General features: G+C 39.8%; 1 protein-coding gene across 4 annotated transcripts in view; it reads right to left on the reverse strand.

Moving 5' to 3' along the window:
• The window catches only part of Tshr (thyroid stimulating hormone receptor), a 145,151-nt gene that overhangs the window by 6,014 nt on the left and 120,660 nt on the right, over window positions 1–18,477 (reverse strand). The window contains exon 9 of one of the 4 annotated variants that reach the window (XM_046440732.2): window positions 3,601–5,643. The exons of the other annotated variants lie outside the window; for them this stretch is intronic. Within the exon in view, the coding sequence (XP_046296688.1) occupies window positions 5,634–5,643 (10 nt within the window). The 3' untranslated portion in view covers window positions 3,601–5,633. Of the gene's footprint in view, window positions 1–3,600; window positions 5,644–18,477 lie in introns of those variants that run through there. 4 annotated transcript variants of the gene reach the window in all.

The raw sequence follows: 18,477 nt of genomic DNA on the forward strand, positions 1-18,477 counted from the left end.
GTTGTTGTTGTTGTTTATTTGTATGAACACAAAGCTCACAAATTAACCCCATTATCCTTGCAGAATCGTGACTCTTGTGGGGCAAGGTTACACATTTGCTATCTTGGTTTGTATTTGACATAAAATTCTATCATTTAGTATTTTCCAAACTTGCCTGGTGGTAAGCATGACTTGTGGTGTTTATTACTATGTGATCTCTAGGTGATTTCTAACATTAGGCAAATAAATTTGGGATTTACAGTTAGTGAGAGAGCTCTTGGAGGGGTTTTGGAGCTGGTCTCTAGTACAGCTGTGGAGTAAGTCAAGCTGGATTTCATTCTGCTGCCTCATCTACTCTTTAAGCAATGTTGACTTCAAGGTATGGCCATCTTTTTGCCTCCAGTTTTCTGGAAGCTACATTTATATATCTCTTTGTCCCATGGTGCTTTCAGGTCAATGAGAAAAGAAAACATATCTTAGCTCATTCTTCCTGTCTTGCTATTTGCTAGATAAACTGCTTACATGTTATCTGAAAGAATTTATCCTTCCAAGGAGTGTTTGCATTTTAGTAGATATTCCTGGAGAAAACTTTCAGTTACTGCATTGCAAAATATTCCAAAATTGTAAAGTTGTAAAGTTTCAGTTACTGCATTGCAAAACACTCCAAAACGAAGTGGCATGAAACCATAACATTTTTATTATAAGAATAACTTTTGTGGCAGGGTGTGGTGTTTCACACCTGTAATTCCAGCATCTCAGGAGGCTGAGAGAGGAAAATCACAAGTTCAAAGCCAGCCTCAGCAAAGGTGAGGTGCTGAGCAACTCAGCAAGACCCAATCTCTAAATAAAATACAAAGTATGGCTGGGCATGTGGCTCAGTGGTTTAGTACCCCTGAATTCAATCCCTGGTACTCCACTGCCCTCCCCCCCAACACCAAAAGAATAGCTTTTGTGGATCAGGAATGTGAATAGGGCATGGTGGGGATGCGGTGTCTCTGCTCAGCTGGGAAGACCTGAAGTCTGAGGTGACTGTGGGAAATAGAAAATCTGGTGGTTTATTTTCAGAATATAGTCTTCAGCCTTAATTGGATCCAATTGTGTAGCTATTTTAATTATAGCCTTTCTCTTTGCCTGCCCCAATTTTAAAGTTAGCCAATCACATAGACTGTAACCCTGAGCTCCTCCAATCAGGATGAAGGGCAGTGCCCCATTAGGGATATAAGCAGCCAGGGACTACCTGGGACAGGCACACTTGCTAACCTGGCTCCCAGCCTTGTTCTGTAGCTCGCCCTTCTGGCAGAAGTAAAGTTTACCTTACTGTATGGTTTGGATGTATGATGTCTCCCAAAAGCTCACATGTGAGACAATGCAAGAAGGTTCTGAGAAAAAAAATGACTGAGTTAGGAGAGCCTGAATTAATCACCTGGTGGGATTAACAGAGTGGTAACTGAAGGCAGGTGGGGTGTAGTTGGAGGAGGTGGGCATTGGAGGCGTGGGTTTGGGGTATATATTTGTTTCTGGTGCGCGGAGTCTCTGTCTCTGCTTTCAAATCACCATGATGTCAGCTGCTTTCCTCTGCCACACTCTCTAGCTGTGATGTTCAGCCTCACCTCCGGTCCTGAGAAATGGTGCCTGTCTTCTATGGATAGAGACCTCTGAAACAGTGAGCTCTCAAATAAAACTTTTCTCCTCTATAATTGTGCTGGTTGGGTCACAGCAAGCAAAAAGGCTGACTAAAACACATGCCCACCCACTTTTAAGCATGTGTTTGATTTCTGGCGGCACCTCAGTATTTCTAACAGTGACCTGATGGCTGGAGGCTGGAGTGACCTACAGGCTCCTTCCTTGGCATGTCCGAGGAGCAGACTCAAAGGCAGAGCTCATAGCTGCTCCATATGGCTTGGGCTTCTCAGGTATAGCAGATTCTAAAAGAACTAGTGAATTCAAGGGCAGGGGATATAGAACCCACCTCTTAATGGAAGGCATGTCGAAGAATTTGGTGCCTTATTGTGATCTAACTTGTGGAAATATCACTGAGGCAGATATTTGTGGGAGAAACTGGTAGGTTACCATTTTGAAAATCAGCATTTAGGGTCCAAGCACTACCCTGGACCCCAGCATCAGAATCATCTGCGTTACAGACTCAGCCACATCCCCAAACAAATGAATTAAATAATCTCTTATGGTGGAGCTCAGGAGTCTGTATTAGGTAAGATGCTCCATAGAGTTCATTTAGAAGCACCTCTCATTTCTTAAAACATTTTTTTTTAATGAAGAAGGCAGATATGAAAATTTAGACAAAGAAACAAGGCATGTTGGTTCCAAATGAAGCAAGAATTTAAAGACAAGCCATCAGTGGAGGCCTGCCCTGGGAGATTGGAATGTTAATGCCTCCAGAGACCTGATACTCCATCCCCCCCCCCCCAAAAAAAAAAAAAAAGAATAGCTTTTTGGATCAGGAATATGAACAGGGCATGGTGGGGATGCGGTGTCTCTGCTCTGTGATGTGTGAGGCTCAGCTTGGAAGACCTGGAGACTACCTGGATATACTATATTCATCAAGATTACCCCTACCCCCACCCCTCTCTCATTCTCTCTCATTTCTGATCACCATGTGAGCTGCTTCCCTCTGTCACACTCTTCCTCCATGATATTCAGCTTCACTAGAGGAATGGATCCAGCTGCTTATGGACTGACACCTCTAAAACTGTGAGCCCTTAAATAAACTTCTCCTCTTCTACAGTTGTTTTGATCAGGTCCTTTAGTCACAGCAGCAAAAAAGCTGACTAAAACACATCCACTCTTTTTTAAAAATTTTTTTTAATATTTATTTTTCAGTTTTCAGTGGACACAACATCTTTTATTTTTATGTGGTGCTGAGGATTGAACCAGTGCCCTGCGCATGCCAGGTGAGCGCATTACTGCTTGAGCCATATCCCCAGCCTCACTCTTTATACTATATTTCTCAAGGTCCTGCAGGTCTGGCCCTTGACTAGCTCTCCAACCTCATCTCAGGGACCTGCTGTAACTCTGAGTATCCATTAAGCCTATTGCTGCTAAAGTGATCCTGTTTACTTCCTGATGCAGGTTGCTCTCCTTGTACTACTTTACATTTACAGGGTCAAGCAAGCAACTACTATCCTTTTATTTTCTTGTTGAAAATTTATCTTCTCTTACACTTTTAAAAAGACATTCTGGGTAATATCAGAAAGGAAAGCAGAAGCCCCTTTATATTACCCAGTAGATGTAGCATTTCCTCTCCACTCAAAATATCCCCAATAGAATGAATCTTCCCTCTAAACCTATTGATATATTTTATTTTCTATCTTCTATCCACCACATCTCAGGGCTTGAAGCTTCAGTGTCCTCATGGAGTCTTTCTTGACCTTTTCTTAGATTCATGCTGTAAAAATCTATAGTAAAATGCAATTGTGCTCTCCCCACCCATCAGATGCCAGCTTAGCTGGTTCTCATTGCTACGGTTTTAGTTTGAGTCTGAATTACTTTTCACCCAAACCTTGCAAAAATTCCAAGATGGTGCCAGAAATATCTTTTATTAATCCCACCTTCAAACTTAGTACAGATGTTCTTTCTAAAACATGATCTCATTGTTTTGCTCACCAGCTTGAAACCCCCTGCTTGCTCCAATGTCTACAGAATGAAATTTGAGCTTCTTAGACTACTTCTCCTTTCCCCACTAGGGGTACCTTCCTGAATTCCTGTGTCATCTTCTTGATCTCCCACGTTTCTTTTTCTTTTTTTAAAATTTGCTTCTCTTTTTTTCCTCCCCTCATTTCAATGGAGCACATTTTTCAAATAACTTTTTAGAAAGGTCACACTAAAGAGGTATTTTCTATTTTCTTTTCAGTCTTTCTCTTGCATTCAATTAATGTTTTACCTGGCTGTAAAATTTGGGATTGCAATAATTTATTTAAAAATATCATTTTCTTCAGAATTTAAAAGACTTTACCCTGTTGAATTCTAGTAACCAGTGTTGATTTTGGTAAGTACAATGCCATTTATGTTCTTTGGTCATTGACTTGTTTTGACTCGGGAAGTTGTTGTTGGCAGTGGTAGGGATTGAACTCTTTTGCATTCTGAGCCTGCACTCTAGAACCCCAGCTCTCTGGAAGTTTTTTATGGTATGAAATTTCATTAAGATGTGCCTTGATGTGAATCTTTTTCTATTTATTGCACTGGGCACAGGGAGTTGAGGGGCCCCTTCAGTCTGGAGACCTGACTGAAGGTCTAGAAATGTTTTCAGCTCTAGAAAGTGTTCTTATATTGTTCCCGGGATAACTTACTACTCTTGTTTTCTCTGCTTCTCTGAAATTCCTACTAAGTAGAAAAGGAGCCTTCTGAGTCACTTAGATATATCTCCTTCTTTGGTTTGTCATTTTCTCCTGTTACTTTTATGAAGTCTTCTGGTAGAATTCCCTCATTGTATTTTCCATCTCTTGTACTGAATTTTTAATTTTTGCTTCGCAAGAACTGGGACTCTGCCAGTTCTGTTCACTGCAGTACTTTTGACAAATAGGCTGGTATTTAATCAACAGAAAGCTCTGAATATGGATTTGTCAGATGCACGAGTACATTTTTTAAAGAATGCTTTCTTGGTTTTTGTTCCTTTGGTGATGGGATATTTGAGGATGCCCACCACACATTTGGGGTATGGGTTTTACTACACTTGATCATAACCCAAAGACCAAGAAGCAACGATGCATGAGTTTTACATTTAGATTATCTATTTGAACTTTCTTTTTTAAAAAATATTTATTTTTCAGTTTTAGGTGGACACAATATCTTTATTTTATTTTTATGTGGTGCCAGGAATCAAACCCAGTGCCTCATGCATGCCAGGCAAGCGCGCTACCACTTGAGCCACATCCCCAGCACATTCAGATTATCTAGATCTGAATTCCAGCTTCTGCACTTATAACCAGTCATTCAGCATTTGTGTGCCTCAGTTTCCTTATCTTGGGCTTGTTGAATAGTAGCTGAGAGTGTGTTCTCATAAATTATTGTAATCATTAGTGTTGTTATAGTCATAGAGCTGAAATATTTTCTTAGATTTATCGCAGGTCACTAATTATTGCTTTGTTAATAATTCTATTCTGATTTCTGCAATGTCTGATTTCTATAGGCTCATTTCCACCCATTTGTTTAACCTGTGTTTCAATCTTTTACATTAGAAGCATTCTGTGGTGATCGTTGGTTACACATTCATACTTAAGAGCAAGTTTTTCCACTGGCAGATTTTGATTAACGCAATTATATAGGAAGCTGAAAATTATGTTGTTGGGCTTTAAAATCCCAGATAGTGGACACCTTTTTTGTCTTAGAATTTTCCAGAAAAGAGATTTGAGACCTCTAGCTCAAAGGGGAGCTATTTGGACGTAGGCATTTTGACTTTCCATGAATTCTTCTGATTTTATGTTTCATTCTTGCCATTGCCAACACATCACCTCTAAATCGCCCCTCAAAGGTTCTGTGTAGAGCAAGGCAGCTGACTGTCTGCTCCCTGGGCTCCTCTAAGCTTTCCCTTCCGCCTTTTTTTCTTTCAGGATTCCATAGTTCTCCAGACCATCAATATATCTTATGTGTCCTCTTGCCCTCGTGGATTTAAGTGTATTAAAAATTCCTTCCTCATCTTTTCAGGAGGATCTGAAGAGGAAGAAGAAATACAAGTGTAGGTTGAATGTATCATCTTTAACTTTTTTTTTTTTTTTTTTAGTTGGATGGACTTTTATTTATATGCAGTGCTGAGGTTCAAACCCAGTGCCTCCTACATGCTAGGCAAGTGCTCTACCACTGAACCACAAACCCAGCCCCTCATCTTTAACTTTTAATCACCACTCTATTTCCCATGTAGAACAATGCAGCAGCTTGGACCAAATAATTGTTGAGGGCTGAGCCACATGAGACAGTGACCTGGCTCTGGAGTTGTGGAGAAAGACCCTTACTCTAGAGTGAGTCACTCTGAAGAAATCCCCAAACTCAACAAGTCAGGGACCATTTTAAGTTATTTGAACCTGTGTCTTCTATTTACCCCAATTTTTATTTGGTCACTTTGAATTCAGGATTTTCCATTAGCATGACTTCTCTTCTAAAAGCATACCTTGAACATACAGTTAAAAAGTTGTTTATTTCAGAGTGAGAAGTGTATGGAGAGTTGCTATCAGCAGCTGGAAGATCTGAATCCATTTGTGATTGGAGTCACAGGGATGGAAACCTACTAGCCAGAGGGCTTCCTCTTATTGACTCTGGCACTTTCCTTGAAGAGCTCTTCAAGTGATGGGCACTGAATTCCATGAGAATTTGTCTCTAGCAAGTGTTTACTCACAAATCAGGATGCAGCTAAGCTGAGGCTGGCAGAAAATTTGAAGTCTAATTGTATGGGTCATGGGAACCATCTCAAGTGTTTAATGAAAGTGACAAGACCTGAATTTGGAAGGAGGATTATTTTTTTTTTTTTTTTTTTTTTTTTAATTTTTTATTGTGGGTTGTTCAAAACATTACAAATTTCTTGACATATCATATTCCACACTTTGATTCTAGTGGGTTATGAACTCCCACCTTCACCCCATACACAGATTGCAGATTCACATCAGTTACACATCCATTGATTTACAAATTGCCATACTAGTGTCTGTTGTGCTCCGCTGCCTTTCCCATCATCCACCCTTCCCCCTCCCCACCTCTCCCCTCCCCTCCCCTCCTCTCTCTCTACCCCCTCCACTGTATAACCTTGAGGGTCTCCTGGAAGGAGGATTATACACAGAGTTACACACAGGGCAGGAGTATCACCAAAATTTAACAATGCCAGGGGAAAAAAGAGCCAACTGGTAATTGATATTGCAGGAAGAATGAATTTCTTCTCTGAAACAATTATGTACTCTAGCACTGTTCAAACATTGGAATAATTTCCATTTTTTTGTGAGATATTTTATTTAAAATCAAGTTTTGAGAAAGTCAATTGCAAACTAAATAAGCACTAATTGGCTTGCCAAATTTCCGATATCAATTGCTGATGTAGAAGCTGTGTGTAGACACATTTGTAAATTGGTAGATGAAATGCAACGAAGAGCAAATAGATGAATTAAGTGCATATAGACAATTTAATAAATTTGTTGACACTAAATTAAAATAAAGCCTTAAAAGCTATTACGTTAAAGACAGCGAGCTTGCCTCAATGTGTTTAAATGCATGTCATGTTTTAAAATTCTTTCATTCAACAATGCTTTGATTGCTCTCTGTCTATAGGCACTTCTAGATGCTAGGACCATAGTGGTCGAACTAAATGGGCAGATATTCTTGCTTTACTCTTGCACACCTTCTAGTGGGCAGAGAGGACATATAGTATATTAGATGATGATAGGTGCTGTGGGAAAAATGAAGAAAAAAGGAAGAGGCTGGAAGTGAGTCACAGAGATCGGGGGAAGATGTCACGGAGGGCCTAATTGATAATATTATTGAGCAAATGTCTACAGGAGATGAGGGAGAGAGCCATATCAATCTCCAGGAAAAGAGCATGCCAGACAAGGACCCATCAGTATAAAGATCCCGAGGTAGCTTTGGCAGAAATTATCAGGGGTTCAGTTTTGGAGCTCCAGGCTGATTTGTCCCTCCCTCTGAGGGAAGTCCAATTCCTACCAAATAGCCTGGAGATACAGAAGAACAGTCCCAGCTGAGTGGCTGGGACCAAGGTATCCAGGACTGAGGGTGGAGGAGCATAGGACAGAAGTCATGAGGTTGCAGAGAGCTCTGTAACTGCTCGTGGTATTTCCATATCAACCCAGTTACTGTCCTTATCATCAGATCAGATTTCCCCCAATATAGTATCAACATCTTTCAAACACTCTTTTTTGACCTAAGTTCACCTCTGAATTCACTCTGTTTTCTTGTAGGCTTACCTTATTCTTTCTCACTCCACCCCTCACCTGAATCCTATCTCAGTTACCACTTTTTTAATGGGGCCTTTGCTGATGGCCCTAAGCAAGAATGGTATCTTGATTCTCTAATTATGTCTTATGGCTCTTCTTACATCAAACCTGTGTTATAGTTACTTACGTAAATTTCTCCTGAATTTGATTGTAACCTGTTTAAAGGCAGAGACTCTGTCTTATCCTTATAATTTTCATGGAGTTGACTAGGCATTCCGTAAGATGCTTGTGGTGAACTGAGTATGTGAACCCCTTGCCCTGATTTGTTTTAGATTAGCAGGTTCTCCTCAGTTAATGCAATAGAACAAAGAAAGAGAGGTCAAACTTGGGAGGGCAGTGAGCTGGTGGTTAGAACCAAAATGTATTTCATTTAGCCCAAATTTTTATGCAGGATCACAACTCAATGATAAGAATACAACCAAAAAATGGGCAAAAGATTTGAACAGACACTTGTCAAACGAAATTATACAAATGGATAAGAACATGGAAGTGTGCTCAACCTCATTTATAGTTAGGGAAACACAAATTAAAACCACAATGAGATACCACTGTAAACCCACTAGAATGGCTAGAATAAAAAAAGATAAAACAGGTTGGCCAGTATTTAGCTCTCATACCTTGCTGATGGGAATAGAAAATGGAACAACTATTTTGGAAAACAGTTCATCCGTATTTTCTATAAAGATAAACATACATCTGTCCTATGGCTTGGCAACCTTATTCTTAGATTTTTTTTTTAATATTTATTTTTTAGTTTTCGGCGGACACAACATCTTTGTTTGTATGTGGTGCTGAGGATCGAACCCAGGCCGTACGCATGCCAGGCGAGCGCGCTATCACTTGAGCCACATCCCCAGCCCCTATTCTTAGATTTTTATACTGGAAAAATTACAAGAGGGCGGGGTATGAGGGAAGTTTCTAGGTGGTGAAAATGTTCTAAATCATAATCAAGGTAGAACAATTAAACTGTACATTTAAAAACTGTTATTTATATAAATTATACCTCAAGAAAAAAATTTTCTCTGGGGATTGGGGTTGTAGCTCAGTGGTAGAGTGCTTGCCTCACATGCGTGAGGCACTGGGTTCGATCCTCAGCATCACATAAAAATAAATAAATAAAATAAAAATATTGTGTCCATCTCTACAACTAAAAAAAAAATTTGCCCTGGATACATCTAGAAAATATGTATTTCCTTAGAGTTCAGGCACACTAGACAGAAACTTGCCACAAATTTTCAGCTGTCTAATCATATAATCTTGGGATGATCAAAAAGAATATAAAAACAAACAAAAACAACAAAAAAGACTTATTTTCTCTAAACCAAGAAAGTTGGCAGTACTATGACCCCTGGACTTTCAAGTGATTAATTTGATCAGCTAAAAAAGCAACAAGTTTATTTTTGTAATGGAAACTCAAGGATACGTTCACAAAGATTCCTTCTTCTTAAGAGGGACTTATCATTGGGACTATTTTATTATAGTAATTTCCATGAGTATGCTACAGGCTATTTAAGTGAGTTACATAATTTAAAATTTAGATAACACTGGCTATTATGGAAAGCCCTGCATTTCAGTGTTCTTTCCTTCAGCATTATGAACACCAAGAGCTTCTTTTTCAAAATAACATGAAAGAAAACGAGGTAATCCAAAATAGAAAGCATAAAAATGGAAAATGAGATGGCATATCTTGATTTTAAAAAATCAATAAGTAAAAAATGTTACTTTACTCCCAAGCTAAGTTCAAAAGCTTTTCTTTCTTTTTAAATATATATATATTTTAGTTGTTGATGGACTTTTATTTCTTATTTATTTATATGTGGTGCTGAGAATCAAACCCAGTGCCTTACACCTGCTAGGCAAGCACTCTGCCACTGAGCCACAACCCTACCCCACTTTTTTTTTCTTAATAGCAAAGATTAAGAATAGATTTCACTCTAGATATTTAACTTAAAAAAAGTTTTTTATAGTTGTAAATAGATGGCATGCATTTTTTTTTTTTATAGTGCTCAGGATCAAACCCAGTGCCTCATACATGCTAGGCAAGTGCTCTGTCATTGAGCTATAGCCCCAGCCTTAACTTGTTTTTAATTAGATTCTTTTTTGAGAAGTGACCTGGAAAAAAGATGATAAACTAAGAGGGCAAGTTTTGTTGATTTTGTTGACTATTAGAAATGACTGTGTTCTTTTACAGAAACCTTCAATAAGGCAAAAATACACATGGCGCCCAATTTTCTTTTCATTAGACGGAGTTTCAGATTTTCCATTTTTTGGCTTTCATACCAAACAACAACCAAACATGGCTATTTGAAATTCAGTTACAAAGCATCAAATATTTATTGGCTACTTGCTATCTATTCTTTTGAGGTGCAGGACTACAAAACCGTAAGAAATAGTCCATTTCCTCTGGATCTTAAAATCTAGTCATGTGAAATTTGTGGGAAATAAAGTAATGAAGATTTTCACAAGAGTTCAAGATAAGAATTAGAGAGTGGTCACGGGACATGCATGATTAGTTAACAAATGTATTTTAAGATAACAAATATGCTTGGAATTTGAGAAATGAGACTGGATTCCACTCGTTTCTTTATTTGTTTCTACTGACTTCTCAATTCCTGACATCTCCATGGACTTCTCATCCTACATTCTGTGGCTTTCTTTTTAAATTTAATTTAAATTTTTATTAATATAATATGTGGACCTTCTCTGAAAAAAGTAAATTACCCTAGAAACTTGACAACACAAATTGCAGTGAACTCTTGTCCAGTCTCTGCTGGTCTGGTTTCTGATACCTCAGAAGCAATCACTTTCAACTTTTGGTGTTTCCTTCCATAATTGCAAACCTCTCTTTTTATATATTTAGTTGTAGTTGGACACAATACCTTTATTTTATTTATTTATTTTTATGTGGTGCTGAGGATTGAACCTAGTGCCTTGCACGTGCTAGGTGAGCGCGCTCCACTGAGCCACAACCCCAGCTCACAAACCTCTCTTGAGGTAGTAGTTTTAGATTTTACTCACTGACTCCTTGCTATGGAAGATTAAGATGTAACTCTCATGCATCACTCTTCGCCTGAGGGGACCCAGTCACTGACTTAAACAACTCCATTTTTGTCCCTCTCTGACTCTGTTTGCCTTTTTAACCTTTTTTTTTTTTTTCTTTGAGCCACTTTCTTCTGCATTTACCTTAGATGCCAGGAACCACAGGTCTGGTTGATACCAGCATCTTTATGACAAAGGACTGAAACCACCTCCAAGCAACCTTGAGCCTCAAAGAACAGACCACTTCATGGTGAAATTGCCCCCCCCCCCAAGCAGGAGCAATTACCTAGAGACAAAGGTGAGGTTGTCCCCTTAAGCAGAAGCGATCATTTCTAGATGGGAACTGAATCACCCCTCAAGTGATGGTGACCTTGCAGACAATGGTCAAGCAGACCAGGCCTGAGCAGGAGACTTTCACTACCAGTGATACAAACCCCCCAGCCATGCAAGCCCCCCAGCTTTTGTCTTTGTTTCCCTTTCCTTTGTTTCAGTTCCTCAAAGACAGATCTTTGGCCATTGTACTCTTAGATCTGTCCTTCCCAATGTGGCCATGCCAATTAAATCTCCTTTCCTGCCCTATACCCCCGCTTGTCCCTTTGGTATCCTGGGACAAGTAGCTGAGCCTAGTCTGTTGGGATCACCAGAGCCAGGGTCTTCAACCTTGACTCCAGTAACACAACTACATACATTTCCCTTCTGGATACCCCTCTACTCTCTGAAATAGTTTTAGGACTTACTGGATCCAGCCCACATTCACTATTTTGGTTATTACAACTCTGCATATTGTGATTTCATTATCTTTCTAGTCTAATGGGGTGTCTGCCTCTTTGCCTCTTTTTATATTTATATGCCTTGGTTGGAATGGATCTTTTGCTAGGATTTTCATATGTTCCAAAGTTCTGTAAAACACCCCAAAACCATTTTTTCCCAGAGTCGGTCCTGTCAGAGAATCTGACCATCCCTTTTGCTTTCCAAATGAACTTCCTTCCGGAGCCTTCAGCTCTGATGTGGACACCCAGGACCACCCTTTATGCTCATCCTGGAATTCCATTTGCTTCTTTCCTGTGTTGATCACTGTTTTGAATTTGTAAGGGTAGAAGAAATTGAAGTTAAAGTGTAAAAGACAGGGCATTGTAAAGTTTCTAAGCTGCAAAGCCTGAGTTAAAATGTAAAGGACCCAAAACCTGAAATTCCTGTAGCTGTTAGGACAATAACCTAGGACCCTGTGCAGCCTGGCACGTAGGCATTCAGGGCCCAAACCAATCAGTTTGAATGTATCCCCCCACTTAGGAGTGACCTATCATTCCCGCCCAACCTGTTCCCGCCAATGAATGTACTAATCATGTCTAAGAATTGTTGATTTTCCCACGGTGTATGATGATTTGTTAAAGGAGACTGTGATGTGTGTAAAGTCCCCGCCCTCCCCAAAAAGTGTACTTAAGCACTGCTCAACCCCCGCCCGGGGCTCTGGGCTGCTCTCCCTTCTTGAGTGAGCACGGAGCCCCAGCGCGCTGGATTGGATCCTCAATAAACCCCTTTTGCTGTTGCATGAGCCGGTCTCTTCCTCCGACGTTCGCCGGACCCTTACAAATTCTCCGTTTTCTTCTTCCCTGGTATAAGCTCCAAAAAATGGTGAACAGAATACTAAGTTTCTGAGCTTTGCAGGAAGCTTACAGGAAGCTTGGGGGTTATTGGCTGACACGTGATACCATGGTAATTTGGGGAGACTACCAATGTTCATTCTCATGTTTTATTTCTTTCTTATCTTTGGGAATGTCAGCTTCCTCCAAATTCTAACTCCTCCCTAGAGTGCATTCATTTTATGAAATGAGTACAGGGGGGCTTCTTGGTCTTAAATGTTATAATATTCCAGGAATGATGGCGCATGTCTGTCATCCCAGCAGCTCTGGAGGCTGAGGCAGGAGGATCACAAGTTCAAAGCCAGCCTCAGCAATTTAGTGAGACTCTAAGCAACTCAGCCAGACCATGTCTCAAAAAAAAAAAAAAAAAAAGTGAGGGCTGGGGGTGTGACTCAGTGGTTGAGTGTCCCTGGTACCCTCCCCAAAATGTTATAATGTAGTTTCACAGACCCTGTTTTCACAACAGTTCTTCACTTCTGTCCCAAATTCTATGCCTTTTATCCTTAAATCTTCATGATCGTATTTTAATGGAAAAAACTTTAGTCTCTTCCTGTGTGTGTATTGGGGGTGGGGACTAGTTACTTAATAGTTCAGGATGAGAGGGGATATCTGGGGGAACAGGTGAAGTTTTTAAAGACTTCCAACTTCGACATCACCAATACCCTTACTTAAGATTTAATTGATGAAATCTTCCTTAGATCATGTCATTTGAATTAGCTTTTTTTTTTTTTTAATGGGTTTAACCCATGTAAGTACTAAGCAAGCCACTCTCTCTACATCTTTGAAGACATTTGTCACTTATTTACATGGTCACCTATCTTTCTTTGTCACTGAGAAGGTATGGCCTCCCCCCCACTCAAATTACTCCCATTTTAATATTGTTTTAGAAAAAAAATCAGGGAAAATCACTTTGATAGGGAGGGTTATCATGAGTCTTAATTCTATCTGTTCTTTGAGATTTCCTCCACATCTATTTCTCCCATCACCACCTACGTTCTAAAGAGTCTCAGATACATGTTTATCCCTGACCTCTGTTGTGCTTTTCACATTCACGTATGTCACTGCCTGCTTGGAGGTGACATAGGTACCTGCAGTTGTTCTTCCCCATCTCAGGAAAGGGTGATCCCATTTTCCAATAGTTCAGGCAAAAACACTTGCAGTTGTTTCGATTTTTCTCTTTTGCTCAACCCCACATTCAACACCAGCATATCCTGTTAGCTTTTCCTTATAAATAGTCAGAATCTGATCATTTCTCATCACATCCACTGATACTGCCTTAGGGCAAGCTGCTATCATCTCTTACGTGCATTACTTGGGGTATTAAGTGGTCTCTGTTTCCATACTTGGCCCCCTATAGTCTATTTCCAACATAACAGCTAGAGTTCCAGTTAAGACATGAGTCAGTTCTATGCTCAAAAAACACAAAAGGCTCCTGCTCTAAGAACAAAATCAAGACCTCATAATGGCCTCTAGGGCTACAAATTGTTCTCATACCTCATTACCTTTTTTTTTTTTTTTACCAATTGTCTTTTTTCCCATTTAGTTCAGTCTGCTTGAGCTGTAATGACCTCCTAGTTCTTCCTCAAATATGCCAGAATATTCTCACCTGGAAGTCTTTGCACTGGTCTAGAATGTTCTTGCTTCTGTTAGCCACATGGCTTACCCCTTCCTTTCTTTCAACTATTTTCCTAATTGTCACCTTCTCAAGGTGGCTTTCCCTAACCGCTCTTTAAAATAGTGACCCTTCATACCTGTAACCAAGCAATTTGGAGGCTGAAGCAGGAGGATCGTAAGTTTGAGGTCAGCCTCAGCAACTTAGACCCTGTCTCAAAATAAAAATAAAAGAGGCATGGGGATGTAATTCAGTGATAGAATGCCCCCTGAGTTAGTACCGAAATAAAGTAATAGAATAGAATAAAATATTGCCCCCCTCAAGCATCTTAAGCTTAGAAGGTCTCAGTAGGTATTTATCGTACATTTTCAAAAGTTAATTAGGGAGAATTTAACCAAACAAAGCAGAAATTTCAGGCAGGTGAGATGATTAATAAAATTTAAGATCTGAGACTTAAGAGAGTGTTTATAGTCTCATGATATTTGACAGCAGATGGTTTAACCAAAGGAGAACATACAGAGAAGAAAGAACTGGGACCCAGAACTGAACACTATTTGGAGTAATGCTGAACTGAGCTAGTGAGAGGTTAAGAGAGAGCAGAATCATGATGTGTCAAAGCTCAAGAGGAAGTGAATGTACTCGTAATATAGCTTCACATTCATGGAGGATACCCTTAGTCCCTTTAGATTGTCTGCTTAAACTTCATTACTTCTAGTTATCCTGTTTTGACAGATGAGAGAACTGAGGCTTAGTTCTTACAGTCAGGAAATGATGGTGCCAAGAGTTGATTACTGGTATAATTTTTTACCAAGTTCACTTTCTTCAACCTGCAATGCCATCAGGAAGCAAGAAAAGCACTTTCAAGCATTTGGATGTCTGCTCTTAACTTGGTTGTAGGAAATATTGCCATAAATAAAAAAGACAACTTTTAAGAAGCACAAACAAATGGGTAGATGAATTGACCACTTCCAAAAACGTAGAAATGAACACATTTACCTAAGCACTATAAGCTAAAATACCTTTAACATGTGACTGCTATTTAAATGCTGTAGTGATTATAGAAATATGATTGGACTGTTTATTGTCAATTTTATTATTTTCACAAACATTTATTATGCTTGCACTGTGTCTCAGGCATTAAAATATGAGCTAGAGCTATAAAAATAAAGCATAAATGCTGCTCTCTAGGATACCCTGGAGAGATGCAAAAAGGGGCACAGTTGGATAATTATCTGGTACATGAGAGTCACAAAGGGTGTGCGGTGGTGTACAGAGGAAGAAGAGGTCATTTTTTCCTGAGGAGAAGGGGAGAACTCTACTTGAATATCAAAATGTCAGGAGCTTATTAGATAGTTAAGGTTGGAGGCTTTTCCAGACCGTGAGAAGAGGAAGAGTTTATCACAGCTTGCATAGTAGGTTTGAATATTAGCAGGGCTAAGAGTTTCAATATGGATGACTCCTTGGTCAGAGATACGAAGTGGCATGAGACAAAGATCATAGCAGGGCCTCCTGTGCCACACCAATGCCTTATTCTGAAGGGAGGCCAGTGTTGGGTTTTAAGATCCTGCTGGCATTTGAGCCCGCAGATGTTTGAGGCAGATGAATTTGAGAGGGACCAAGACTAAATGCAGTGGGGAGATTTGGAGACTTTTGTCATCTATGCTACTGTCTTACAAAGTATGGTGGCCAGCAGCCAACAGCTTCTTACCAGTCCTTGACAAGGGAAGAAGAAGCTTGTGCTGGATTATAAGCCCACTGCTTCCCTGAGAAACTGTCTAGTTTGGCTGACTACACTCTCATGGCAAGACCTTCTCCATGGAGGAAGCTGGGCTCTGTTGCAGATTCTGGGGCAGCCATTGACCTTGTGGTGGACCCATACCTTGGGTGGCTCTGGTTTATACCACTGATCTTCAAATGCTTTCAATCTCACATGTTTGTAAGTAAAACTTAGTTGAGTATGCAATTCTAATATATGAATAATTACGAGCTCTATACATGTGTCACTGCAATACTGTATTACGCATATTATAAAACACACCAAGTACACATTTTAAAAAGCAATGCTAAAGATAAAATAAGCAACATTTAATTTTTTCATTATGGTAAAACAATGTTATCAACTATGCTTAACTAGTCTTGAAAACAATTTTAAAACACTTTCTGATATGACTGTTTGAAGTCTGCTTCTGATGCCTTTTATTTTGGTTTTGGTGTAAACAGTTGTCTTAGTTGAAAAAGTTACCACACAGACAGGTGCATTCAAGTGGAATTGAAAAACCAGCCTCTACCTCAGAGCAAAGCCTGTCCAAGGAAGGGGGCATGACCCTTGTCCTTGGAAAGACACACAGAGCACTCCTAGGCACATTCCCACCCTGCTAAGTTGTTTATCTACAAATAACAGGAGAGACCTGCTGCGCCAGGTGTCTCTGACTCAGTCAGGCTAGGTGGGGACCCATAGCAACCCCCTAGCAGCCACCAATCAGCATGAGACAGGGAAATACTGGGATGCCAGATGACCCTCCCAGTAGTTTATGGTGGTTGATAACATTTTGGGAAACCATGCAGTTCAGCACGAACACCCCTCTTGGCTTAAACCAATCAGTTCAAACGAATCCCCCTCTTGTACTAACCAATCACCCCTATCCAACTTGTTCCTGCCAGTGAATGTGCTAATCAAGTTTTAGAGTTGTTTTATTATTTTCCTGCGGTGTGTGATGATTTGCTAAGAGATGCTATGATGTATATGGGGTCCCTGCCTTCCCCAAAGAGTGTATAAAACTGCTGCAAACCCTGGGCTCAGGGGCTCTCAGCATCACCATTTGCTATGTGCACACGGAGGACCAAGCTAGCTTGCAATAAACACCTATTTGCTGCTTACATCGATCTTGGTCTCTGGTGGTCTTTTGGGGGTCCCGAATTCAAGCATAACAGAATAAAGTAACTTTGGGTAATCATAAATTAAGAGTCTCATTTTTCATTCCCATTCAGCAAATACGTTTTTAAGGAAAGCCGTACCCTCTGATGATTTGCAAACTGATCTGTGTGTGTGTCATGTTCATGTTTTATACACATGGACTTTAAAACCACTGCAACTCTGTAAACCCATCACCATAACAAATTACCACAGATGGAGTTGCTTAAACAACGGAAATCTGTTTTCTTACAGTTCTGGAGGCTGGAAGCCTGAGATCAAGGTGTCAGTGGGGTTTGATTTCTCCTGAGGTGGCTCTCCTTGGCTTGCAGACGGATGGTTGTCATCCCGACATGATTTTTCCCTATGCATTTCTGGTGTCTCTGTTTTCCCTGATTTCCTCTTGTAAATATACCAGCCAGACTGGATTAGGGTTCTATCCAACATCCTCATCTTAATTTAATTATCTTTCTAAAGACCGTGTCTCCAAATACAGTCACATTCTAAGGTAATGGAGGGTAAGGCTTTGGCATTTGAATTACACATATTCAATCATTTGAATTACATAAATTACACAAGCCCATATAAATTTATAATTGAAGATTATAAAAACAGTTAAGATTCTGTTTCTGATTAAGAAAAACAGATTTTTTTATGGTATTCATCATTGTCATCAGGAAAGCCACAAAACATGAAAATGTTTCTAAACACCTGTTTCTAAAGGCTCTCTCTAAAATACTGGATTCTTTAGAAAGCAACAACTTTCCTCATTCACTGGAGAAATCACCTTTATCTTGAAGATGCAGATAAAGATGTGTTCCAGATTTTACAAAGTACTGATAGAAACTTGTTTTATACTCTGTGCAAAAAAGAAAGAAAGAAAGAAAGAAAGAAAAACACACAATGCATTTAAGTCTGTTGTTGTTTATGAAGCACTTTGCTATGACTTCCCACTTGGAATCACAGTTATTAAGAGAACAGAGCCACAAACCCACTTAACTGGGTGCGTTTAACCTGAAAGGAAATGAGATTGTAAAAGGGGAAAAAGGGAAGAGGCCAAGTCCTCAGGGCTGGAGATTATGCTCTCTTCTCTGGGGAGCATCCATTCTCTACCTGACACCAGAGGGTCATCAATCATCTGTACAAAACATTCATAAAACCTTATTTGTTCTTAGTTTTTTAAAGCACAGTAAAATGTTCCTTCATGTCCCCAACAGGTTGTCTTCTGCCTCTCTAGAATGCTGTGTTCCACTCTGGTGAGGATTAGGCTAGATGCTCAATGAAAGATTCTAAACTAAGGCAAAACCAAGGGAATGGAGAGTATGGTAAGGATAAAGAGGCTCAAGGGACACA

This window comes from Marmota monax, unplaced genomic scaffold (assembly GCF_021218885.2).
Source record: "Marmota monax isolate L192 unplaced genomic scaffold, Marmota_monax_Labrador192_F-V1.1 WCK01_AAM20220418_F8-fsc00017, whole genome shotgun sequence".
Lineage (NCBI taxonomy): Eukaryota > Metazoa > Chordata > Mammalia > Rodentia > Sciuridae > Marmota > Marmota monax.